Source organism: Psittacula echo (assembly GCF_963264785.1).
Source record: "Psittacula echo genome assembly, chromosome: 6".
Classification (NCBI taxonomy): Eukaryota; Metazoa; Chordata; class Aves; order Psittaciformes; family Psittacidae; genus Psittacula; species Psittacula echo.
This window is the reverse complement of record NC_137743.1, coordinates 71,277,928-71,305,327: the sequence shown is the minus strand read 5'-3', so window position 1 is coordinate 71,305,327 and position 27,400 is coordinate 71,277,928. Positions and strand designations below refer to the sequence as shown.

Here is a 27,400-nt window from a genome sequence, read left to right as displayed (position 1 = left end):
AAATATTTTCAGGCAAACATTGCTGGCATCAGAAAGGATGGGGAATTCAACCTGCAGTAAGCGCAAAGATGACTACTTTTCATGTCAGGATGTAGAACCTAGGCATCACTTTTTATGGCCATTTACATTTACACAGCACAATTAGATTATCAGATTTGAATAAGAAATTGCCTGGATTGATGACTATAAGATACCCTTTTACTTTAGGACTTAAACCTCTCAATGTGTTTTCTCCTGCCTAGGGAAATACAAACTTTTGTATTTGTAGAAGGAATATAAAAACAAATTGTAAAGAAGAAAAAAAATACTGAATGGAGAGGGTGGGGCAGATGAGAAAATAAAACATGCAGTAAGATATGCAAAATGCCAAATTCGGCTGTATGAATGGCAAAAGGAAACTTACATGCATATGGAGCACAAAAAGCAGGGTTAGAAGGGAACGAGATTTTAATGCATTCTTCCACCCCACAGTGAGATCAGAAAGAACACAGTGATAAATTCTATTATGCCACTGTTAAGAACTTCAACGATTTTGTACAAAAGGACAGCTATTAATGCAGAAGGAAATTCTACAATGAAACAAATGATGGAAGCAACATGAGCACTACAGTAAGGTTTACAGAGTATCAACCCAATGATGAAAGAAGAAACGCTACCAAATGCTACAAATGCTACTAACGCTACCAAATTAGAAGAAAAGGAAAGACTTCAAAGACAGCAACATGTTAAAGAAAAATACAGCACTCATGAATTGGAAAGAACTAATTGAGAGGTCTGAAAATGGAGCATGAGAGGAAGTGCTAAAAGCTGCTGGCAGTTTAGTTGGTTACTGTAGCAAGGTCTCATTCCCAATCCAGTTCTAACAATTAAATAAATAAATAAATAAATAAAATTAACCACTAGTCATCATGAGTTTCCAAATTCGAAGTTTTCAGCTGGGGTAACAAAATTTACACAACAAATTCTTACCAGATGAGCCAAAAAGCCTGAACCCATAAGTTGATAAAGAAATTGTGGGGTTTATTACAGAAGATTAACACAAGTTGCTGCCTTTAATATCAATATGGGAAAAAAAAAAAAATTTTCCAAGATTAATACTTACTGTTGAATTGAAAGGGGAAAAAAACCCAAAACAAAACAAAAAAAGCCCACTTTTCATTCCTGATCCTACTATCACTCACAACTAGCCTAAACATAAAGATCTCTTAGACAAAGACAATTCTGAATGGAAAAATTTCAATTCATACTCAAATCAACTCTCCAGTGTGCAATGCATTTATGTGATAATATTTAAGTGCCAAAGTGGAAGCTGAGGGACTAACTACACTGAAAGATGTGCTCACAATTTAATAATCACTTCCCTGATATATACAGCATCTCTTGCTATTGTTCTAAACACTACCGTTTAGTGAAACAGAACTCATATTTAATACACGAGACAAAAAAGTAACAGTGAAATTTTGAGAGTGGAACAGATTAATTGCACTTAATTGCATTTAATCAATATTTGTTTATTTTGATTACTGTTAATATAAATCCAAACAAGCATTTGTCTTAAGACCAGCAAGCAAAACCCCTCATGCTTCTTTTGACACTGCATCAGCTTCAAGAAGCCTCAAGAACAAAAGCTGGATGCCACAGAGATCAACAAGCCTGTGTTATTCAGTACAAAATGTGCCCAACTATGACACTGACAAAGTCCACTTTGGTTTTCCTGTGAAAAACAGAAGATCAAACTCTTATATCATCTTTTCCATTTTAATTGTTGCTGAATTCCTTGAAGTTACTGAACGCCTCATACATAATTAAATATTTTACACACATCTATTCAACTGCACAGATGGTATTTGCTTAGCCCATCCAAGTGCTTTCTGAGGTCCTTTCATAAGCTACTAAAAATGATTAAGAAGAAAACTGAGAATCCTTAATTCAATAATTATGCCGAAATCATGCCAAAAAGTTACATAACTGGCAATGAAAAATACAATAGATTTCTGTTTTAACAAGCCACCTCATTAAATAGTTACTTGCTCAAGAATATCCCTTATCCCTTTCCTCACTACCAGAACTGCTCATTCCCACCATGAAAAACCATGTACCATGCAATTCCTAAGTTAGTCTGTAACACACAGGTGAAACAAGCATGTAAAGCAGAAATAATCACTGACTTGTCAGAACAGAAGGAAATGAGATCCCCCAGAGCTCCTGGAAAGAAATATCACAGAACTACCAGAAAACCTGAAAAAAATCCCTTTGAACGTGCAGGAGGATCCATGTGTTCTCTTAGTACACTGAACACAGGGGAAAACCCATTCTACCTGTTCTTTGGTATAACCATAGATCCAAAATATTTGGAGGTTGGGGCAGATATTTTTGGGGTTTGTTCATTGTAATACTATAATCTCTAAATTATTCATCCCTACCTGTGAACATTTTTCTCTATATAATTGGTTATTCTTATAATTATTGCTATTATTATTTTAGGAAGAGGGCTAGCATGATTGCTTTGTGACTTTACTCAAATGTATGCACATTTATTTTAAAATTAAGGAGAGCTGGTAGCCATCTTGCCCATTTGCATGTACTCTACCTCATAAGCATGAATTAATCAACTGCAAAGAAACATAAGCAAACAACATTTCAGATATGAACGGGAAACACTTCTTCACACATACCCTTCCATAAACCCACTGATAAGTTCCGTGACAAGTTTCTATTATTCTAAATTCAAAAGAATACATAAGAAGCAAGAAACGCTGAAACCACACAACAGGGGAAACATCAAGATTAATGTGACTGGTAATTTGGGATACAACTTATTGGAAATGGTACCTCTGGACTTTGGAGATAGAATATTTTTATTTCACAATAATTTTAACACCACCATATCTGGACAGCTAACTAAAATTAAAGTAACCTGCTTGACAACTCTCTGTTCCATTTGTGAAGAATGGAGCATGCTAGTCTCCCAGTGACATGATTCCTTTTTTCTTAGTGATCTACTCCCAGAAATGACAATACACAATGCTAGAATCAGCACTATAATGAAACTTGAGTTCTGGATGGACCATCCAGGCACAGAAGTTACAGTCTTTTTTTATACCTAAACCATTCCACCTTATAAACATTTGTCAAACTGAAAAGTACATTTCTTCACAATTGCATCTAAAGTCTCTACTCAACATGTAAATGAAAGTATTTCATTTGATGTTCACACAAAGTGCTTTCAAAATTTAAACACCTTTAAATGTGAAGTTACTGGAGTAAATTCTAAATAGTAAAAAGAAATGGGATTAGGATGACTGTCATAGTACTGTGAATTCTGCATATTCTAAATCTAATCAAACACATCATCTTTTGAGCTGAGATCCAACAGTAATTTAAACACAGCAATCATCAAAGCTGTATAAGGCACTATGGCATCTAGGTTAAACATAATCATTACAGGAGATACCAGTTTCATAATTAAGAATGCAACAAAACTATCATTAGATTTTATAATTCAAACAACATTCAAGGAGCAAGCAATAAATGTGGTATCTATAAAAGAAAAATCAATTTCCAAATGCAAGGTTAATTGCATTCATCATTTTCCACTGATATAAGTATAAATAAAACTATTTCCATTTCATAATTAAATTATGATAATTTAGCTTATTTTACCTGCAAACTGATAACAAGTATGCTAGCTGTGTAATATCCCCTTAGCACGCATACTTTTGTGAAGTCTTTGATATCAGGTTGTTCTGTTTTTCAGATTACTAAAACATCGTAATGATGTACTAAATGTCACTAGAATTTCTTGATCATAGAATCATAGAATCATAGAATAGTTAGGGTTGGAAAGGACCTTGAGATGATCTAGTTCCAACCCCCCTGCCATGGGCAGGGACACCTCCCACTAAACCATGTCATCCAACCTGGCCTTGAACACCACCAAGGATGGAGCATTCACAACATCCCTGGGCAACCCATTCCAGTGCCTCACCACCCTCTCAGTAAAGAATTTCTTCCTTAGATCCAATCTAAACTTCCTCTGTTGAAGTTTGAACCCGTTACCCCTTGTCCTGTCACTGCAGTCCCTCATGAAGAGTCCATCCCCAGCATCCTTGTAGGCCCCCTTTCAGATATTGGAAGGCTGCTATGAGGTCTCCACACAGCCTTCTCTTCTCCAGGCTGAACAGCCCCAACTTTCTCAGCCTATCTTCATATGGGAGGTGCTCCAGTCCCCTGATCATCCTCATGGCCCTCCTCTGGACTTGTTCCAACAGTTCCATGTCCTTTTTATGTTGAGGACACCAGAACTGCACACAATACTCCAAGTGAGGTCTCACGAGAGCAGAGCAGAGGGGCAGGATCACCTCCTTCAACCTGCTGGTCACGCTCCTCTTGATGCAGCCCAGGATACGGTTGGCTTTCTGGGCTACGAGCACACACTGTCGGCTCATGTTCATTTTTTCACCGACCAACACCCCCAAGTCCTTCTCCTCAGGGCTGCTCTGAATCTCTTCTCTGCCCAACCTATAGCTGTGCCTCATAAGTGTGACTTCCCAATTTCTAAGCCAGCTGAAACTCAGTATCAATAATTCTCTACAGACAGTATCAGGTCATTCATTACATTGAAGTCTTTTCATTGCAGTTGATTCATTTGATATTTTCGGTGCTGAGCCTCAAACTGTGGGTTTGATTAACAGCTAGAACAGCTACCTCCCAAAGAAATGTACACAAAGTCTAATCTCCTAAATGGAAAACCAACTTTTAAAAATACATACTGTATTCGAGGCTGTCAGTGAGGGCAAAACTAACTTACTGGTTTGAAATTTATGACAGAAATAACTACTGCACCCAAAAGATAACAACAAGTGATAGCTGCGGACAAGCACAGCTTCCCCTGACATCTAATCACTTGCAACACTGTTTTCATCCTGCCAGCATCACTGCAACAAATCTGTCATCTGTTTTACTTAACCATCACTAGGATCAAACTTAATATTGTTTTCCATACATTCACAAGCACAGCTGACCAGTGTACACACGCGAATGTCCTACTCTCACCAAAACTGGCAAGTTCCTATTCTTCCAAAGGAGAGTCAAAGGCCTGTTCATGCAAAAAAACAAACCAGCCCATGCTAAATACATATAAGCCTCCCAGACAAGGTTATAAAGTTTGTTCAACATACAAAGAATATAGTTTAAAATGACAGATCACAAGAAGCTGAACAGCATGACAGAATCCAAATGTGATTACAACTAAAATGTAGTTAACATGTAGTTATATCAATAGATATTCATCACTGCTTTACAGCAGCAGTTGTAGCTCTTGCATGAGAAACAAGCAGCAGTGACAGAAATGTACTCCCCGTGCACATTTAAGACTCTTCTCATTCTGTTAATTAACGCAGGCTTCATCTTACTGTTAGCTCTTTGGCAATAACACAGCTGAGAGAAGTGGATCATTTTCTAGTTCATATGACAACATAATTAATTATTAGAGTTACAAATAAAGGCAAATTTTGGCTTTAATACCAATACAAAAATCAATCTATTTGTAGCCATAGGTGACTAAGCCAATACAAATGCATCTGAAGAACCTCAGCAAAGATTTTCAGGCTTAACTCTACTATCTCATGTACTTGCTGTTCTACAATTCTTCATTCACCAAGGATGCTTCAGTGTGCAGAGTTTTCACTGATTGTGCAAATAAAAATAATGGATTAATTCAGTTGAAATAAATTTTTTTATGGCTACTTGATCAAAATAAAACAAGTCACCATAGCCTTTGCAGAAGTTACTTTTGAGATGCAAAGTGGCCTTCAGAAGTTAGAACAAATTACAATCATAGAGCAATCATTCTGCTGTTCAAAAAAGAAAGTTATTTGTACCAAATTGTATTTTCCTTAACAATATCAGATAAACAGATTTTCACACACTCAAGAAACCTGACCAGGTCCACCACTTCTAAGAAAAGGATGTCTATTTCAGCTTCACAAAACATTATCCAGCCACAGGGGTTTATGTAACATCCCAGTTATTTCCCAACTTTGCCAGTTTCTTCATTCAACTATAAACTCTCAATTCATTACATAGCAATGACTGAGGCCAATTAATGACTTTAATTTAGAATCACAAGCAGAGTTATCTATGGCAGCAGAAGCAGGCTCTGCTTCCAAGTGTCCATTGCCAGACATTACAATTTCATAGCAAGAAAAGCTAAGTAGGACACACAGCCATGCCATCAACCATCATGGTTTAGAGCCTAATGTATTAATGTAATCAGTCAGATGGTGGGACAGCTTGTAATTGCAAGAGTGTAATTGCAGCATATAAGGAGCAGATATACACCCTATTCAGCCAATAGTTCCCAAAAGAAAGGCAGGCAAATGTGGAGATGACACCCACTTCAGTTACCACAGCTATATCAGGCAGTCACTGAGCTGTGTTAAGAGTCCCATTTTCACTAAGCAGGAAAAGGGAGTAAGGTACCCAAGGAACACAAGCTGCTGGAAAGCCTTTGCTGTCTGTCCCAGCAAATACAACCCTGCTTCCTTAAAACTCTTCCCACAGTGTCAAGTCAACCAACACAAGTCTTTTAATTGCCATCCACTGTCTCTACTTCCTCACATAAGCACTCCCCAAATTTTTATCATTCTAGAAGTTATATTTTAAATTAGCTGTCTTTAATAATTATGGCTAGGGAAAAAAAAAAAAAAAAAAAAGACAAATAAAGAGCCAGAGCTACTCCAGGTAACAGGAGTTTGCCATTTCAAAGATAATCAATAGATAGAGGAGAGGGCTTAAACTAAAACTAACTGAGGGCAGGAATTTGCGTTATCACTTTTCTATTTCTAGAAAATAGCCACACTTGGATTACCCAAATCCATTCAGTGATCAGCTAACTACATGTGAAGTCATTCGTAGTTGGCACTTTTTAAAGCTGCTGTCAATTTGACCACAATGAAAGGAATGAACTGTCTTCAGATACATGCCCACAATCTAACAGAACAATAACAACAAATACCTTTCATTTCATATAAAAAATTAGAGCTCAAAATAAGAAACTTTCATGCAACTATCACAACATACAATATTCTTTTATGAGGCAAAAGAACCACTGGAAGCATATTAGAACTCCAAAACCTAGAGACTCATGCTTAAATTAGCAGAGCCTGAGAGCTGCAGTGACAGTTGATAGGTCTAAAGCACAGAACTAAAGAAATCAGAAGAGGCGTCCCTTCATTTCTCCATGAAAGGTTGCCCAATCTCGCCAGCTTTACTTTTTTCCTTTTTAAACAAACATAGCAGCCTGCCTTACTTACTGCGGAACCACCTAGATGCCAAAGTCTCCAGTTCCTCCAATGCTATATCATCACACAGACCAGAGTAATGGACATTTGCACCCCATTAGATGACCAGACACAAATATATTCCTGTTCTGACTCTGAAAAGTCACAAAAGTCCACACATCTTACAGGCCTTTTTCCTCACCTTCATTGAAGAGCTTGACAGAAAGAGAGCAGAAGCAAGTAGACAACAGGTTGATTTTTTTTCTTCATATCCATGTTCAGCCTGAAAGCTGACCCTTGCCACACTACCCATCTGCTGAAGGTAGTGGTGGTAACACTCAATAATACACTGCTGTAACAGAACCAAGGATGAAGATGAACTAAAACTACCATGATCAACAAATATAAGTGAAACAAATTTAGGAGAAGTTCACTGAAAACTGCTAAGCAAAACCAATGCCTTCTTATTCAATAGTTTTGTTCCCTCTGTGCTATGAAAGCTGTATCTGCTCACTTTTCTGGAAAAGAATGTTTTTACAACCTTTTGCTCCTGTTACCATAGCGCTGGACAAAACACAATACTGGCAAAGTGAGAATGAGATTCTAGCCTCTTATGCAGAGACTATTAGCCCAACTCTAGATCTGTTCTGCACTCCTTGAGTAACTAGTGAAGGTTTTACAAATACAAAATTCATGTCTCCAAGGAGTCCCAGCCTAATTCCCACAGGTAGACTGCTACAAATAAAAGGGTTTCAGAAGTTTATCCATTTTGTTCATGTTTGTAACAGAGTTGTCAATACACAAAAATCAGAAGGTTGCAAGAGGCTTTTCATTAACTAGACTCAAACTTTGCATTGCTGCTATGATTTAAGAAACTCAAAAAATAAGCAGGAAAAAAAACCAAAACAAACAAAACCTTAATTAGTAGTTATTCTCTTTTCCCCAGTTACCCAGCAGTTTTGGTCCATTTACTTCAAAATTAGAAGTAAACCTTCTGTCAATTGCTATGTAGTTCAAGAACAGCAAGCAAAGTCGCTATATTCAATCTGCAGTATATAACTTAACACCACAGCATAAAGTTTTCTATAATTATTTCCAGCGAGATCTGTATTTTACACACACATTTTCCTAAGTGTGACCTATTTTCACACTAATTGCAGTGCTTCTTGCCCAGAAAGAGACTTTTCCATGCAAGCAGTAACTCAATTTTTTTAAAGTAATATAAGGACATTTTACATGAATAAATGGATGTGCATGTTATGTCTCATATTAACTACACTGCAACTGTAATGCACTCATCTCCACATAATAATACTTTTTTTCTTCAAGTTAGTCAATTACTTAACAATTAACAAATATCATACTGAGGTATAAAAACCAATATGCTTAATAAATGTACCAAAATCTGGCAAAGTTTTTCTCCACATACAGTAATTTTTACATTGCCAGACTGGAAAACACTATGATTATGTTGCAGGTCACAGAGCCATTTCAGAATTTCTCTCTAGCAATAGGGAGAGTTTTCAGCTTGCTAAAGAGAAGCCAGAATTTGAAATACGTGATCTACCAGAGACAAGGGGCATCTTGCTTAGCTACAAATGACCATGGTTCTGAACATCCAAGTCAGGATAAGCCTGAAGAACCTGTATTTTTCTGAAAATTCCTTCAGAATGGCACCAGGGATTTCATGCATTGAATGCTTAAGACTGCTGTCTTAAAGCAAAAGAAATGGCATTACCTGATTGCCAGAATAAGAGAAATGGACACCTCAACAGAAGCTCTGTGAATTCTACATAGTTGGTTTTACTCATTCACCCACAGAAAGTGCATTATTTATCAAATACCTTCTTTGAATCAAGAGCATAAGAGGTTAATAGATTTAAATGAACATGACTAACCCCATGACAGCAATACCAATCAAGAGTTTCTATTTCTAAGTTCCTTTGTTCCAACATTTAAGTTTCAGTTGAGGACAGCACTTAACTGTAACTTATGTGAACACCACACAAAATTACATACTAAGACTCTGAAAAACACAACTTTAGCAATATCCCAGTCAACAGACAGCAGCAAATCTGTGCAGGACCTCTAAAAAGAGGCAGCAGCCAAGGACACAGTTCTATCAGCATAGCTTGCAAATAATCAATCAAGTTACTTGGGATCCAACACAAGACAGAGTTCTGCAAACCTGACAGCAATTATGAAATGTAAGACAAGTAGCACATACAAAGGCACAAGAAGTTTTAAGAAGAAAAAGTTAGTTATCACAAAAGCTGAAAGGGTGCTTCAGAAAAAAAAAGATTGATGAACGAATCAGACAAGGCCCTAAAAGTATTATAGAGCATCTACAATGCCCAAAAATTAGCAGCTGCTCATCTTTGCATTAATGCTGTCCCAGACCTCAGCTTCCACTAAAGAACATTTTTTACCACCAAAGCACTTGTAGGGATTATTTTAACATTATTTCCCCCAAACAGGCACATATTTTTGTTTTCTGTTTGACTAATTTGAGCCAGACTTCAATAAGGCTCCTTCAGATTTGTTCAGATAATGATTTCCACATGTACTGGTGCTGTGCAGCCCAAGACCTGTATAAATATCTCTTAGTCACTCCTGTATCAACCAGGACACACTTTTGTAAAGCTATGGAACACCATTTTTTTTCCTCCAATCAATATTTATAGAGTGGTTAAGAATTCATATCGGACAGAAAAGACACCATCTGTCACAGACATCTTAGCAGAAGCTAAAAATGTACTGCTATTTTTTCCCTACAACAGCCACATTCTGAGTAGCCAAATAAAACTTAATCTCAGAACTTCCATGAAGTAAATCAATCCATTATTATCCTGACCTAACAACATTCCTACTAATGAACTTTGAGATGCAACAGTCTTTAAAGTCTATTTTTACACACAATTTTCAAAGAAAAGTCATATACAGCCTATTGTTGCCTCAAACAGGGAAACACCTTCCTTTTGTATAATTTAAATTATTAATATTTCAGTAAAAGAATAATTTTAATCCTACAGTTGAGAATTATTATGCTGTTCCCCATATAGGCCAAATTTCATCATATCCAACTACAGCAGCAATACTGGATAGTTTTACACATTCTGTTTAAGTCTCACAATGACGAGAGCTCTCAGCCGTAAAATACACCACTAAGGATGCAAGCATTACATGCAGTCTTGAAGCCAGCCTACTCAAAATGCACCAACAGCATGCCTGCAACTTCAAGCATACCTATAAGCACTGTATTGTAACGCAGTGACTTATGTCATTATGCTTAGATAGCCTAACAGGGTTACACTGAAGTTACAGAAATGAAAGCTTATAGCATAAAAATAGAAAGTGACACTGCAAACTTGAGAAAGAACATACAAGTACTCTCCCAGCAGTTTTGTGCTGCATTACAGGATACAAGAACACCTACCTTTGTGTTTACATTCACCATAACCATGACACAGAATGAAACTTTCAAACTTCACTTATTCACTCAACTGAAATAACGTTCTGACAATCCTGAGCTCTTCCTTGTCACAAGAATAGAAACGTTAGGAAATACAACAACAAAATAAGAACACTTCAAATGCTGAATGCCTTTGCTATGTCACAAAAGGTTCTCTCGCCTCACATTCTTCCTTTTGTTTTTTTTTGTTGTTTTTTTTTTTTTAACATGAATTTGCTTGTTTTCAGGTTGCACTAACAGACTGTTACAATTGTATAGTCAGCAAGTTCACTAACATCAGGGGAAAAAAAAGGAATTAAAGTGCTGCACAAATGACCTTTTCATTTGACAGAACATGTAATATCACCTCTACCTGCCTAGGTATGGCAATAAATAAAACTATCCTGGAAAGGAGAGTTTCATAATATAAAAGACAGAGAGGCTTTAAGACAGAGAGGCATGGAAAAAGCAGGAATTTTCAAGCTGCTTTTTAGACAAGAAATTCTCCCCTTTACTTTTGCAGAATGCCCCACCAACTATATAATCTCTAATGCTCCACCTCCCTAGACACAGGCAAGTGGTTTTTTTTGCAAAACTCACCATCTTCCAGGTATCTTACTCAACAGCTTGTCCCTAAAACACAGGAAATACGACCCTGTGTCCACACTACACTGAGCAGAAGAAAAACATGCAAACAATTCTTGAAGGACTGTGCTCAAACACAGCCTTAAGTGCCTATGAAATCCAGACCAAAAAGTCCTTGGAAAAAAGCTCCTACTCTCTTTGTAAGTAAAAGCAGTACTTACCCTGACAGGTAAAGTATGAGATCTAGAGATGAACAATGTCACGTAAGAGCTGTGTTACTTAAAACCAAAAGAATTAGGTAGAAGCAGCTGCCTGCTCAAGTTGTGATTTACTTTGTACAAAGGCACGTAATGAAATTATTTACTCAGCAAAAAAGCAAACCCAAAACCCAAACAAACAAAAAACCTCCACTTGGACAAACTAACACAATACATACAAAATGGCAAGAAAAAAACACCCAAAAAAACCACCCACACCAATAAACCTCATATTTCAATCTCCACATCTTAACCTCTCCAACAGAACCTAAACAACAAATACCTTTTTCAAAATTTCAGCCTTTCAAAGCTGCCCTGGGTCCACTGAATATCGCATTTACCACAGAGTAATGCCAAGAGACCTGAAAACTGAGGTCAAATCAGTTAAAAAAAAAATACCACAGGAAGACTATAATTTCTCTCTCTCAAAAACAAAAAGTGCATTTTGGTCCCCTTTATCAGAAGGAGAATTGAAATCATACTCGTATAGTAACTGCAGCAGATTGACAAAGCGAACTTCAGATCTAAAGCTTGTGCATTGTCTCCAGAACAGCTCTCTTTCTCAAATGATAAAACACATCACACTGCTTATGGAAAGGTCCAGAGAAACTCCAACTGCTGCCAGTATCATTACGCAGCCTCAAGGGTATCACAGAAAATGGAAGAAAATATTACTTGGTTTTAGGGGGGAGGGGTTTGTATAATTTATTTAAAAATGAAAAGAAATAAATTTCCTTATGTTTTTCATTTTTAAGATACCATGTCACACAAAAATCGTATTTGAGATTATACACTGACTATAAAGGCATTGAGCATGCTGCTTATAAAAGAAGCTAGATTTAGTAAAATATAATACTTTGAACTTTCAGCAGGGGTAAAGAAATCTCATTCTTCTTTGGATCCTTAACAAAAGATACAAATATAAAAAGGCAAGAAAAGTTCATGGAAGGTGAAATACAAGAAAAATATCTTTTTTTCAGTGTAAAAAAATAAGCAAAGGCAAAATCCCCTTCTCTTTATAGTACTTTAAAACACAGCCCTTCTAGAAGACAAGTCAATTATTGGCACTGTATTCCTCACCTATCAATTTCATAAAAAAAATTGGTTTTATACATGTATAAAAGATTAAATAATTTATACCTCTGCATTACTTATCCATCTGTTGATCAAGTGAGACAATTCATAAGAGCTTGTCTTGCATAATACATAGACTTTATAAGCCTTACTTAAATGAGGGTCTTATTATGCTGCAAATGTTTACAGCAGGCTCATTACAGTGAAAATTTTTGTTTCCCAGGGTCTCTGCATTTGGTTCCTATTATTATAGACTTACACATACAAATGAGAAAAAAATTAAATTTTTATCCCTCCCTCTTTCTCCAGTCATCAAAACTGGATTCATCCTACTGTATTAGTATTACATACGAAATTATTGACTAAAATAAAGACTGCATATGTATTAAAAAATAATAATAAAGTTTTAAGCAGATCATAACATGGTAACGATTTACAATAGTTTTATTAACTCATCCCATCAAGTGGTTATAGAAGTGCCCTCAATTTGGAGATGGTTTAAATTAACCATTATCACTATTAGACACCTGTAACAGAGAATCAGAGTCTACAGATAACTTTATGTCTTCCGTCATTCAAACTGATTGATTTAAACATATGCACACATACAGTCAGAAATAATTTCCCTTTTCTTTTGGGAAAGGGCTGCTCTTATGACAATGAACTGAGAACCTGACAAAAAAAGGCTGCAAAACCAACATCCTCACTAGTTTAGGCTGACTACACACCACTCTTTCATTCAGAGTCTGTTCCTCAGAGCTTTTGCATGCTCAATCATTCTGCCCCTTCTAAAAGGGAGTTACCCCATGGGCATAATTTCCCTAAGGGCACAAACACAAACAAGCCTAAATCTTTGAAGATGATTTCCGAGATCACCAACACCTGAATAAAGTGAGAAAACTGAGAAGTATATCAGAAAACACGCTGGTTTATCATAAATAACAAATAAAAGTAATGTCACAGTATTATGCCTCTCTGCAACTCCATTCATTCCCAGTTCTCTAGTTATTAGCCATGGTGGGGAAAACCAACTAATTTCACTATTTCACATATATACTCCACCATACAAAAATCTTTAATCTTTCCCACAAATTAAATTTATATAGATCTTACTTAACTGACATGAGCTAATTGACACATTAATTCCCTCTCCTTAGAATGTCAAACCAACACCAATCTGTGCAGTAATCATTTCAGAGGATACGGGATATATGGTATTCAGGATACAGAAAATACGGTATTAAATAGAAGCAGTACCTCCAATAGCCCAGTGAAATGGATTACAGTGGACAATACAAAACATTTCATTTAGTGGACATAAAATGCCATCATGAACAAATTCAGAATAAATTCAGGGGAAAAACATATGAAAGAGAATATAAAACTGCTTATATTCTCATTATTTATTTAAAATGTCTAGCCTTTTTTAGAATACCATAAAATCCTAAACCCTAACTCATAGCAATAATTCCACAGATTAAGTAACATTACCTATCAAACTAAACTTAGTACCCCTGCACTTTACCCAAGAAAAGTGGAAAACCAGTGTACACAGTTCATACTCTTCACAACACCATTTGCATATTCTTATAATTTATTATTTCTCTGCCAAAAACAACAGCTCCTTTTTTGAGGTTTCAGGCATTTTTTAATCTCTCTGACATCCATCATCCATCTCAGCCTCCTATTTTGCTGTTAGCAGTGTGGGGAATAAGAGGTTGGCAACTTCTCCTTTTAGATATATTTATAAATAGTGAAAATTACTGTAAACTTTCCATAATGGCATGGTATTCTATTACACAAAAGGGATTTTTTTTCCTCCCTTTGGCTAAATACTTTGTGCTCATCCTCCTACACTTGCACTCCAGACAGATAAATTTATGCTAACTGATCCCAAACAGCCACTTAATTTGGGATATTTAACATACTTACATTCCCCACAAGTGGCAGCAGACCCATGGTTTTTACCCAGCAAAAAAGTAGGTAGACAAACTTTTGCAGTCTGCAGTAAACATTCTGCCTCACATATAAAGCTATAAACTAGCACCACTTCTCATGCCAACTTACAAACTTGCCGCCTAGTAAACAAAAAAAAAAAAAAAAAAAAATCTGAGTGAATTACAAACTCTGCAACACCCAGCACCTCTCAAACTTAATATTTAAAAGGACACAATTCAAAATCACTTTGAGAATATGCATTCTACAAACACATACTGTATAATTATTATTATTAAAGCAAATTCAGACAAATTAGTTTGCTTCGAATTCATACTAAAACACTCACTAATAAATGGCTTTGTATATTTTGTTTGTTAAACAGAATAAAATTTTCTCTTTGAAAAGAAATCATACTCAAAAATACCATTTCAGTTATGTTTATATATCCTCGTTTGCCAAGAACACCAATACCAAAACCAGACTTCAATTGTTCTATGAGACAGGCTTTACAGAAAGACAAGCAACAACCCTGCTTTCAAAAGTCACATATTACCTAAAGGTTATCTGTCATGACCCTTTCATGTTTAACAAGTTTCCACTAAGGGGCAGAAACAACACCTGACATTTTCACTACTGAGCTTTAGGCCCAAAGAGCAGCACTGCTGCTGCAAAAAGCTTGAAATAATGTGGTATCTTGAAGAACTTCTCTCTTACCTTAGAATAGTCCATCTAACAGCTCACTGCCCTCATCAGGGATGGTCCCACTCTTTCCCCACTTCGTTCCCACCTCCTCCCTCGCTTCACACTTCCACCATCACTGAGCAAAGCAATGATGCTTTTCTTGTCCTAGTTAGTTTTCTGTTGGTTTAGCTAACTGAACAGGCTCACAAACGACCACATAAGGACCAGACTCATGACAAGGACATGAATAGAAGCAGAAAGATGGCAGATAAGCTCAGCAATCTTGCACCTAAACAGCAGCAAAGCCTAATATTCACACGTTTTGATAGGCATTGCTTTAATTTCTGGACACCTTAAGTTCCAGACATTTCTAGGTGGGTAAGAGGAATAATTTCCGCACTTAATCTTAAATACAAGTTTTCAAATCTACCAAAAAAAAAAAAAAAAAAAAGTCTTCTTCAGGATGGTCCAGCAAGCAGCTCATTCAATCTCAACACTTCAACACTAGTCTGTCAGTCAGGGCAGGCCTTCATAAATCTTGATCAGAATGCTTCTTAGTATTCCCGCACCCAGCACAAAATTTAGAGCCACTGCCAGAGCCACCCAGCTGGTAACGCACTGGACAAAGAGAAAATTGCTATCTGCCCTTCATTGCTGAAAAGATTGGGGCAGCCTTCTAAAACCTTCAATCCCACCCATGAAACTTTAACACTGACAAGTAAGTAAATATATTTTTCAAACCTTCCTCTCATAAGGTACAAAGCAAAAATTCTTAATCCTTATTCCATGTAGCTATGACAGAAAGATCTCCTTCACTAAACTCCACATTTAAAGCACTTTCTTCTCCTTCCTTGAAACCAGTGAACCAATATTAACACTAAACAACAAAATCTCACAGAAATTTTTACAAGGTTTAGCCTAGTCTTTTATCAAACAGATTAATAGAAATTAATATCTGCTTTCTAACAATGTTTATCAACATCCCAATAATTTTCTCATAAAACATTTCCCATAAAACATCAAAAATCATGATTATCATCTTGCTATATTATTTATTTCCATGTCATAAAGTTAATCATAGACACATAGTTACGTAAACATTAAAGAACAGTAGTTCACAATGTAGGAAATAGCTCTTCTGCAGCTCATCTATTTATTCATGTAAATATAACTGAAAATTGAAAAAAATTTAAATCCATTTAATGATGGCATGCAGGTTGAAATAAGCTGCTTCAAACAAAACCATCTCAGGCTTCCCTAAAATCTGTTAATAGTATCAGCTGAAATATAACAATAGCAATATAGCAATATAACAGCCATGATTTGCTCTTCTAAGACTACAGTTTTTTAAAAAGGGTATTATCTATAGTATAAATCAACTCTGACAAAACAGCAAACAGCTCAGAAATAGATAAAAGACCCCAAAGTTATTCCCAAGAATTTTGACAGAGTTCATAAAAATTAAAGCAGTAAATTCACAACAAAATTACAAAATACTCTAATAAAAACATTCACATATACCTAGAAGAGTTTTTAACTTTAACAAAAGATACTAGATTTATGAGTTCAGCACAAAACTAGCTTTGGCTATGTGTGCAACCAACACACAGGCTACCCAAACCAAGTAATATTTGCTCCTCAACCCACAATTAACCGAGCATAAAACAACTTCACTACAGTAACACTAAGCAAATAACAATAAAACAAGCACTTATATTTCAAACTGAAAGACTATTAAGAATAGATATTACAATGACATCTACTGGGAAATAAGCTGCAGGAAAAGTGGAGTCCATAGTTCAGAGCATATCACTATAAATTTGACAGAGCAACTTGCTCATTGCACCTGGGAGCCAGAAAATTAAGGTTTCTCACTGAAAAAGGCACAATTCATTTGCAAGAACATATTAGTCAAGAAAATTTCACTTCAAGAAAAAATTGCCAACCTAACCTGCAAGAACCCTGAAAAGAAGAAATGCACCTAAATTCAGCGTGCTGTGATTTCATGCTTCATCTACTGGCAGTTCTGCTTCACAAAGTATGAGTGGCCCAATGTCTAAAGTTTCAGGTACAGGTATCCAACAAAATTTACAAAACTTTGATTACTAAGCAAGAGGTTAATTTCAGGTGCACATATTTGAAAACAAAATCCAAGATAAATAGGCCAGCAGACTCTAGATGTAGACTCTACCAAAAACTTGTTGCAAGACATAGCACTTAAATAAATACATTTTTCAATAAAATATTGTGTTGAACATAACAGAGTAAGATATCACTTGCTTAAAGCACTGATTAGAGAATCACTTTTCTTACATGGTGCACCATGGTGGTAAACCACTTCCTGCCTTAAAACCTACAGCACTAAACCACAAAGATTAATGACTGCAAATGCAAGTAAAACATGAGCAACAGACAAATTTTAGAGAGCTTATTAACTGTACGATGCAGAAGCTTGCTACTTGGAATTACAATTCTTGAGCAATGTAATTCAGTAACCACAATCCAAAAACAAACTATAGAAGAGAACAATTAAAATACCACTTGTAACTAACAGTTACGGTCACAATGCTTACTTTGTATTAACTACTTGCAAACTTACAGGTTGTATTTTTGCACTTACACGATACAGTATTACCATCAGCAAGTCCCATTACCACCAATAAAACGGCTTATGCTATTTCCACATCCACTCAATACAGAATCAATTTCACTCTTCCTGAACTCCGGGTTGAACTTGTAACACTATAAATGCATTAAATTAGCTTTCCTGGCAAAACACAGCACAGTTAATGCAAAGGAAAAGTAGATTGGTTGAGTGATAAATACTTCACCAACTTTGCCAGCTATACTGACTCACTTGAAAGGAAACAGACAAGATGGTCCTATACTTACATTATCACTAAACTTACCAACCTAACAACAAGCTCACTGTAAACCTTGAGTAGAGAGACACGTGCAATAACAATTGGTGCAACCATTTAATATAGTTACAACTCTGATGGGCATATATAGACTAAACTACTACCATGGAATTTAATTTCAGAAAATTAGAATCAAAAACACATAAGAACATACTTTCAAGTACTTTTTTCCTATATTTATCATACATACTGAAAATATTTGGTGTCACTTCTGCAGATTTTACTTTTTATATATCCTGATAATGCAAGGGAGGCTAACTATTTTCTTCAAGCAACAGTTTTTGCCAACCTTACCAACAGTAAACGTCAATGCAGAGCACACTGAAGTAATACCCCTTCAGACATATGGCAAGGTTTTGGTAGTGGGTTAGCCTCTGTGAGAAGAGATCAGGAGCTGCCCTCATGACAGGCTAAGCCAGTTCTAAACCAGCTCCAAAACAGACCCGCCACTGACCAAAGCTGGGCCAGGCAGTGATGCTGGTGGCGCCTGTGTGATAGCTTATTTAAGAAAAGGTAAAAAAAAACACTGCAAAGCAGCTGTGAGAGAGCAATGAGAAAAATGTGAGGGAAACAACCACGCAGACACCAAGGTCGGAGAAGGAGAAGGGGCAAGATGTGCTTCCAGATCCTGGAGAGAGATACCCCTGCAGCTCATGGAGAACACCATGGTGGCAGAGGTCATCCACCTGCAGCCCACAAAGGACCATTGTGGAGCAGACCGCATGCTGCAGCAGCTGGGTATGCTCTGAAAGAAGCCACAGCCCATTGAAAGCCCACATCAGAGCAGGCTCCTGGCAGATGATGCAGACTATGGACAGAAGTCCATGCAGGAGCAGGTTTTCCAGCAGGAATTATGGCCCATGGAAAACCCAGACTGGAGCAGCCTGTTCCTCACTGGGAAGGGCTTACACCGGAGCAGTTCTTTAAGAACTGCAGCCTGTGGGAAGGACCCATGTTGGAGCACTTTGTGAAGGACTGTCCCATTTGGGGGAACCCACATTCAAGTCAGGGAAAGGTGTGAGGAGGAAGGAGAGGCAGAGACTGTGTGTTACAAACTGACAGCAAGCCCCATTCCCCATCCCCCTGCACCACTTGGGAGGAGGAGTTAGAAGAGTTGGGAATGAAGGGATGAAGTTGAGCTTGAGAAGAATGGAGGGCTGGAGGGGAAGGTAGTTTTAGTTCTGGTTTCTCACTATCCTACTCTATTTCTAATTGGCAATAAATTAAATTAATATTTCCCAAGTCGAGTTGGTTTTGCCCATGGCAGTCATTGGTGTGTGATGTCCCTGTCCTTAACCCATAAGCTTTTTTTTCCTTACTCCTGTTATTCTATTGAGGACTGAGAGTGAGAGCACAGCTTGGTAGGCACCTCCCAGACAGTCAAGGTTAACCCACCACAGCATACTACTTCAATTTAAAATCACGCATTTTCTGACATCCTACCATAGCCTGGCAGGCCAAATATACCTACGTATTAATTCACTGCACTTAGGAGTAAGATACCATAGCATATTGTCCATGTATCTTAATGTCCTAATGACTTCTATGATTCTATGTATCCATTACCACTGTTTTACTAGTTTCCTAGTATTTTTAAAGAGTTTCAACTTGTCAGCATCTTCCTGAAGTGCTGGTCTAACATTCACAGGAGCTAATCAATATCTGCTTTCATGTCTGAAGAAAAGTGTTCCATCCATCAATGCTCTTACCACCTCTTCACCAAAGCTGAATTATAAAAGAAACAAGCTTAAGGAGCAGAAAAGTTGAAAATAACTCTTCTCCGATACTCACATTTCTGATGGTTAAATATATTTTACAAATCTGAGTTGCCTTTGTTAAGGTGATACACATCTTCAGAGAAGAGAATAGAGATTATTACTAAAGATCTAACCACCAAGTTACTATTTATAAAGGACTGCCATTTCTGCAATTTAAAACAGGTGTGCTAATTCTAGCATTCTTCTCTTATTCAACCTTATTCTCTTGTTCAGCCTACTGGAAGATGCTTCCACATCTACAGCTATTTGGTCTAAGTAAAATTAACAGATACGTGGAAAACAACTATGAAACTCATCAATCTATGGACTGTAGTAAAATTACTGAGAAACAAGTAGTTTTCACCTCTATGTTTGTTTAAAATAAAGCTATCCGCAGGAGCTGAAAGCAGGTATTTCTAATAACCAGAAGGACAGAATATTAAGAACAGCAATAAAAATCCCTTCCCATCCTTCCCCTCACAAACAACAGAAGGCTGTTTCTGTATATAAAAAGCAATACAGTCATGGCAACCTGAAGACTATGAAGAGAGGAAAATCAGAAGCTCACTCTCCCCCTTTCAGTCTCTAGCTGACAAGTAAAGCATAGTAAGAAATAGAGAGCTAAGAAATTCTTTTAGAATAATCTGGACAGTACATGGAAATCCTACATTCATTCTGAAAGCTGAGCAAGGCACAGAGGACTGGCTTTTCACTCAATTCTGCATGCTAACTTTGATGACCCGAATCTGTTCCTGCTAGATACTTCCTGGCTGAAATGCCTTCATCTGGTAATCTTTTCTGATGCTTTTAACAAAGAGTTAACAGACACAAGCATTCAGTTACCCTAGAAAGCTCCATGCACTGCACAAAATGACAAGCTGATTTTTTTAAAAAGCCATGATCACGAGGAACAAACAGAAGATTATTCTAGAATAGATTTACACAGGACAGCCTCAAAGAAACCGGACAGGTCAAGACAATGTTTGGAATTTATGTTAGTATACCAGTAATTTGCATAATTGCTTGGTCTTGTTACACCATCATAAGTTAAAATTTTCTTTAGGACACTCCTGAACAAAGACAATGCAGGAATATGAAAACTTCGTAAACACAGCACATTGTCCATCATAACTAATCCTCTGCTTTTTTTGAAATATCCAGATACATTAATGCAGACTGCAAATATGTTTTCTTATAGTATCAAATACATCAGATAATATATTCCAGAGAATTACTCTGTTGCAGAGTTTAGACTGAGACTGAACTTGGTAACAGAGAACACAGCGCTAGTACATAAAGCATTGAACAGGCAAAATAAAATTTAACCCATGACTGACATTGTGTCAGATATCACATAAAAATCCTCCTAAATAAAAACGCTTATCTTCCTCTTCTCTTTACGAAGCTGAAGTATGACATAGGAATAACTCCATGATTTCTCCAAGTTACTGAAGAAGAAGCCCTTTTGGGCAAGAAAAGTTATCTTATTTCTGTAATAACACAAGCAGATTAAAGTGAGCAACTTACACATTATGCTTAAAAACTATAATTTTACATAAAGTAGAATCATAATCAGAAAAATTACTAAACTAATTGCTATGGTATTCAAATTTATACTTAAATTTTCTCTTATCAATTTATTTTCCTATTTAATGGAATAGTATCTCTTGAAAAGCACATCACCTTACTAGGTAACTGATTGACTAGAGGGCTGAGAAACCTACTTACCCAGTGGGAAAATTTAAAAAGAACAACCATTGATAAAGAAAAATTAATGAAAAAGCTTTTTTTGTCCAAACAGTAGATTTTTTATTTTCATTGCTGCAGGATCATTTATTGAATATTTGCTGTATTTCCTACGATTTTCCACAAAATTTTAAGCTGACGTGCTCTGATACAGTTACTGTATCACAGACTCAAGGGAAGGATAACAATTTATGTAACATTCCCTGTTGCTACAGTAATTGAGTTAAGTATCAATTATAATTTGCACAAACACTGACAAAAATTTAAAGAACCGATCTTCCACTTCTTAAGCAGAAGTCAAATGAGTTGCAGTTGCCACAACTTCTACTACTATGAACTATGAGCAACTTTCACATGTAAGAAATCAGGTTCGATTATTTTGAAGCTGCTATGATATTGCTGGAGGGGGGAAGAGAAAAATACATTCACCTTAGCACTGAACTTCAACTGACCTATGCCTCCACTGACTTTTGCAACCATTTTTGTACTTGACAAAAAAATCTCAAAGCACCAACTGACACAGAAAAGGGATGGCTTATCTACAGACAAATATAGGCCAGTGTAGTGCCTACATCAATGGTCTGTCCCATCATCACACTGCCTACCATCCTGCAGATTAAGTTCAGGTCTCAGTCACTTTCTGAGCCTCCAGGAGATCTGAAGAATAACTACAACAAAACTTTCTGTCAACAACAAAACACTTAAGGTTTACAGCAGAATTATCCTATCTTCACTACATGACTTTCTGGACAATTACTCTTCCACATACTTCTGAGAAATCACATTCCCATCTTAACCATAAAATCCAAAGCTACTATTTTGAATGCAATTTGGATTTTATTGGACATAAGAGCTTTGGGATAATAACCATTATTATAATCAAAATCACCAGTATCCAACTAATCAATAGTTATAGTCCCATATACAGCTTTGTATACAGATCCTGTGCAGGAGTTTATGTAGCTCTGGCACCATTAAGGCGAGGTGGGTTCACCGATAGATTTGCTACTAGGACACTCACATCACTAAATCCAGAATCCCCTCATGCTGGACCTCTTCTCTACAAAAATCCCACTCTGTGGTCTCTCAGCCAATTCCAAAGACCAGAGCCTATCGCCTTGCTGCCGTCCTTCATTCACCACTTGTTTAAAATTTAAACATGTCCATGCTGTGACCCATACTGCACCTTGCAGTCAACACTCACAATACAATTTTGTTCTTTCATTCTCACCTCCCCCTTAAAGCTCTCTGTTGTCATGATGTTTGGATAAATTGCCAACAGTCAGGGAATTGCTGTGCAGTGGCCAGAATCCATCAGGCTGACCAAGAGTGCCTCATTCTTTTCGTTCACTCACCATCTGTCTGTACCCATCTCCTATTATATTTGACAGTCCTTACAGACTGAATGCTGTCTGTGGTAATAACCACCTTTTTTCATTCTCTATTTGTACAAAACAGCATGGAGTCCTCCTCTGTAGTTTTAATTAAAACAATAAAAGCGAGCTGTTCAACACTGATTTTATAAACTTTGGTTTATACAAAGAAGAGGAAAAATGGTCCGAGAAAGAATAAAAAAAAAAAAAGCCAACCCAAACTACATCCACTTCTTTCTATCTGGTTCTGCCTTTCAAGACTCCCCTATTTCAGAAAAAAACGGTTTCCCAGTTTTCATAAAAGCATAAATCTAAATACGTGAGTGTCAAGTTATGGCTGTAAGAAAGCATTTCAATGTATTTCTCTTCAAGAACATAAGCCACATTACTTCAACACAGGACAAGTTATTACATAATAAGATACATCTCTAATTTCACTGTAATTGACATGTTTTGTAATGACCCAAAATATGCAAAGTCTTCTCTCTAGAGGGCAGTTGGTCATTCAACAATTCAAAAGAAACAGAGCTGTTTTTACAGAGGCATTTTAAATATTCTGTCACTGGTTCAACATTCTCTCCCATCTTCACTGACATAATAACCTCATCACAGATCTCATCCCTACTTGCCTTCTGGAAACACATAAGCATTTTCCACTTAGGAGACTGAAAGAAAAAACAAGACTGAGGCCCTTTGTATCTCCCCTCCCCACAGACACCACAAACCCATATCCCTCTCTTCTCTTTCCTACACACTCAGACCCTTCTTTAGGGGGTCTTGTTTTGGGGGGAACTCTTTCATTTGGTCCTATAATTGCAATGAACATAAACTGACAATATTTTGTTTCTCTTCCTAGTAAAAAGAGAAAGAAAGGAAAAACCTAAAATCCTAACATCAACCTGGCTTCAAGAGTGGTCAGAACACAAATCACCCGCTGCGGTTGCAACTTGGGCTTGATCTCCTTCTCCCTAATTCTGTATCATCTCTACTACATCATGCTTTCATCCTGCACCTACCACTTGGTAGCTGTCCTTCCTCTCAAATACCGCAACCGTGCTTGAGAGAGGAAATATAAACTGACAGGTATATCCCAATTAAAACACATGTCATTGTGCTCTAAATTAACAAGCAAAAAAGCTGTATTTACAGGAGACCGGTATCTCCTCAGTTTATCACATCATCTCCGTGCTGCCAGCAAAGGAGAGCAGAAAGTGGGAAAGGAACGAAAAGGAGCGGCACAGACGACACCATCCGAAATAAATATTCAACACGCTCACAAAGTGGAAGGAATTTAGAAATCAATTACATATCTAAACGCCTCGTCACGCTGGTGTAGTTCATGCTGGAGGTGAACCAGCTCTCCAGTCCCCGGGCTGCAGCAGTCAGTGCCACCCGCCCGTCGCCCTCCCATTGCCAAGGGGACAGGGGTGGCGAGACCCCGCTTCCCTCACCCGCCCGCCGACCCCGGAATCAGCCCCACCGCAAATACCGGGGTAGAGAGGAGGACAGGACCCTGCCTAGCCCTCGTGGGGCTGCCCCAGGACCACCGCCTCACCAACCGAGGCCACCTCAGCACCGGCGACCGTTAGGTGGGGACGGCGACCGTTATGCCGCGCGCGCCCCGCCCCGCCCGCCGCACCTGGATGTAGTTGGTCTCGCAGTACTCGGCCACCCGCTCCAGGTTCGTGTAGCTGTCGAAAAGGGCCCGGCGCCCCCCCGGGATCTCCTCCTCCAGCAGCATCTGCAGCTCCGCCATCTTCACATCCTCTCACCCGGTCCGTCCGTCCCTCTGTCCGTCCTCCTCGCCTCCCTTCGCTCCGCGCTGCACCTTTTTCCCCCTCCCGCCTCCCACCCCACGGCGTTACCCGCCACCCGGGCCCGGCCTCGCGCCGCGGGTAGCAAGAGCGCGCGCGCCAGACCCCCACCGCGGCGGTGGGCGGGACGCAGCCGTGAGACACCTCCTGCGCATGCGCCCGCCTCCCACCGCCCCCCCCAACCCTCCCCTCGGTCCCCCAGAGCGCCCACTTCCGGCCCGTCGGAGGGACGCGGGTGCCAAGTGGGAGCGCCGGTCAGTGATCGGCTGTAGCGTGGGCAAGTGCCGTACTCCTTCACCGTGAGCGCCTTGTACAAAGCAGGAGCGATCCCTGCGTTGTTGTGGGGCTTTCCTAGGGAGCTGTTTTGTTTTTAACGTCAGGTGGGGGGCTCGGCCCAGTCCCCAGAACCACAGAATCATTGAGCAGTTTGGGTTGGAAGAGGCCTTCGGAGGTCACTTAGCGCAACCCCCCTGCAATGAGCAGGGACATCCTCAACTAGACCAGGTTGCCCAGAACCACATCCAGCCTGGCCTGGAGTGTCTCCAGGGATGGCGCATCCATCACCTCTCTGGGCAACCTGTGCCAGGGTTTTACCACCCTCATTGTGAAGAATTTCTTCCTCATGTCCAGCCTCTTCTAGTTTGAAACCATCACCCCTCATCCTGTCACAAGTTCTCCTAAAAAGTCTCTCCCATCTTTCTTACAGGTCCCTTTTAAGAACTGGAAGGCCACAATAAAAGTCTCCCCAGTCTTCTCCAGGTTGAACAACTGCAACTCTCAGCTGTTCCTGATAGGAGAGGTGTTCCATCCCTTCAGTGACTGGAATCTCGCTCCAGAGGCAGCAGCGTCACCCTGAGCTGTTGCCCCAGGGGTGTCCCCTGGTCCTGGAGCTGGCTACAGCCACAGCATTAGTCTGAGGGGCCAACACCAAATCACAACACATACTTTCATTTTAGGAAGGCTTGGCTTTTTTTTTTTTTCATCCTTTTGCACTGATTTACTCAGTGGCAGCTTGCTAGCAGCACTCTTTCCACAGCATCAGTCTAACGCCACATATATTGATAACTCTGGAAGCTTTGTCTTCAATACAATGTGAGCTAGGATCAGACCCTCATCCTTTTAGTATAGCTGCTGCTCAGCTCTTCTGATGAGCAGAGTTAGAACAAAATGTTTCTTTTGTGCAGATTCGGCCTGAAAAGCTGCTATTGTACAGGGGCAAGAGGAAGGGTAAATTCTCGGCTGCCAAGTAGTCAGCTTTTCAGCTTTAACAGAAAAGCGTATTAATGAAGGGTCAGCAGAAACAGAGGAAGGACAGCCTCGTGGCTGAAGCACAACACTGAAGCCATGAGTTAGAAGGTCTGTTCGGTTAGTTCTTGGCTTTAACACTGACTTCCTTTATGTCCCAGGCAAGTCAGTATCTCTACAGTGATGAAAATGGCCCACCCTTAGAGGAACGTGGCAGACTTTCCCACTGAATTCCTTCACCTGAACCCAAAAGTAGCCTTTCCCCTCCCCCAGGAAAAAGAAAAGGCAATCAGCCCTCTCAGCAGAAGTGTCTCAGCTTTCTCTAGGGGAGCTCATTTGTCTCTTTGAAATGAATTGCAGCTGTGATTACTTGCCTCATGTTCCCATGAGGCTCCAGAGCTTCTGCTGCCTCTGTAGTGCAGCCCTACATGATTGGACATCCCTTCCATACTCTGATACGACAGTCTGATATTTTCCCAGCCTCTCTGTTACAGACAATTCTGTGGTAGTCACCAGCTAGAGAAGATCCAGTGCTGCAGTCCTTGTATACCAACCTGGTACTCTAGAAACAGTTGTTCTCATGCCTTGAAAGCTGTTGCAAAGGCATCCAGCTAGATAGGCCTGGGTGCCAGGTGACTTCTAGAATTAGAAGCAGATTGTAAACACCTCCTGGGGTCATGCAATAAACATTTCATCTTTGGGCCAGTCCTTTTTAAGTTTCTTCCCTTAAAAGAAAAATGAGATAGAAATCCCTGTCCTGAGGAGTGTCTGCCTGGAGATATTTCCTCTTAGCTTGCTTAGTTCTCCCATGTGAAGGATGAGTCAGGCACAGTGTTCATTATACTGCTTTAAAAACCCTCATAGGTAAAGCATTTTTCTCCCAATTTTAAATATGGCTTAAATTTCACAACTTCAACTACTTGACTGTGTGCTTTAATTTTTCTACAGACAGTTGAATTGCCAAGGGTAATTCATATTTTCCAGCTGCAATTTTCCAGACTTAATCTCACAAGAAGTCTTGAGAATCACAAAACACCCTGCTAGAGACCCCCTGCCATGGCATGTGTGGGGAAGGGAGGGGTGACTGCTCAAGAGCACAAGTACCCTATCACCCAGGACTCATGCTCCAGCACAGGGCTGTGCTAGCATGGTGTCACATTGCCTGCATCTCTCCACAGCAGATGCTGGCACTCCTTGCCCTAAAACAAGGACTAAAGAAGTAAGTGTCATCCAGGCTTGCTCTTGGTGCCCTGACCCCCAAAGTTTATAAGCCAT

General features: G+C 38.7%; 1 protein-coding gene across 45 annotated transcripts in view; it reads right to left on the bottom strand.

The window, feature by feature from the left end:
• The window catches only part of ABI2 (abl interactor 2), a gene marked incomplete at both ends in the record, with an annotated part of 63,146 nt that extends 38,324 nt beyond the window's left edge, over positions 1 to 24,822 (bottom strand). For all 45 annotated transcript variants that reach the window (XM_080621210.1, XM_080621232.1, XM_080621240.1 and 42 more), the window contains one exon: positions 24,706 to 24,822. In XM_080621210.1, coding sequence (XP_080477336.1) covers positions 24,706 to 24,822 — 117 coding nt within the window. The remainder of the gene's footprint in view (positions 1 to 24,705) is intronic.
• Positions 24,823 to 27,400: the final 2,578 nt, after the last annotated feature.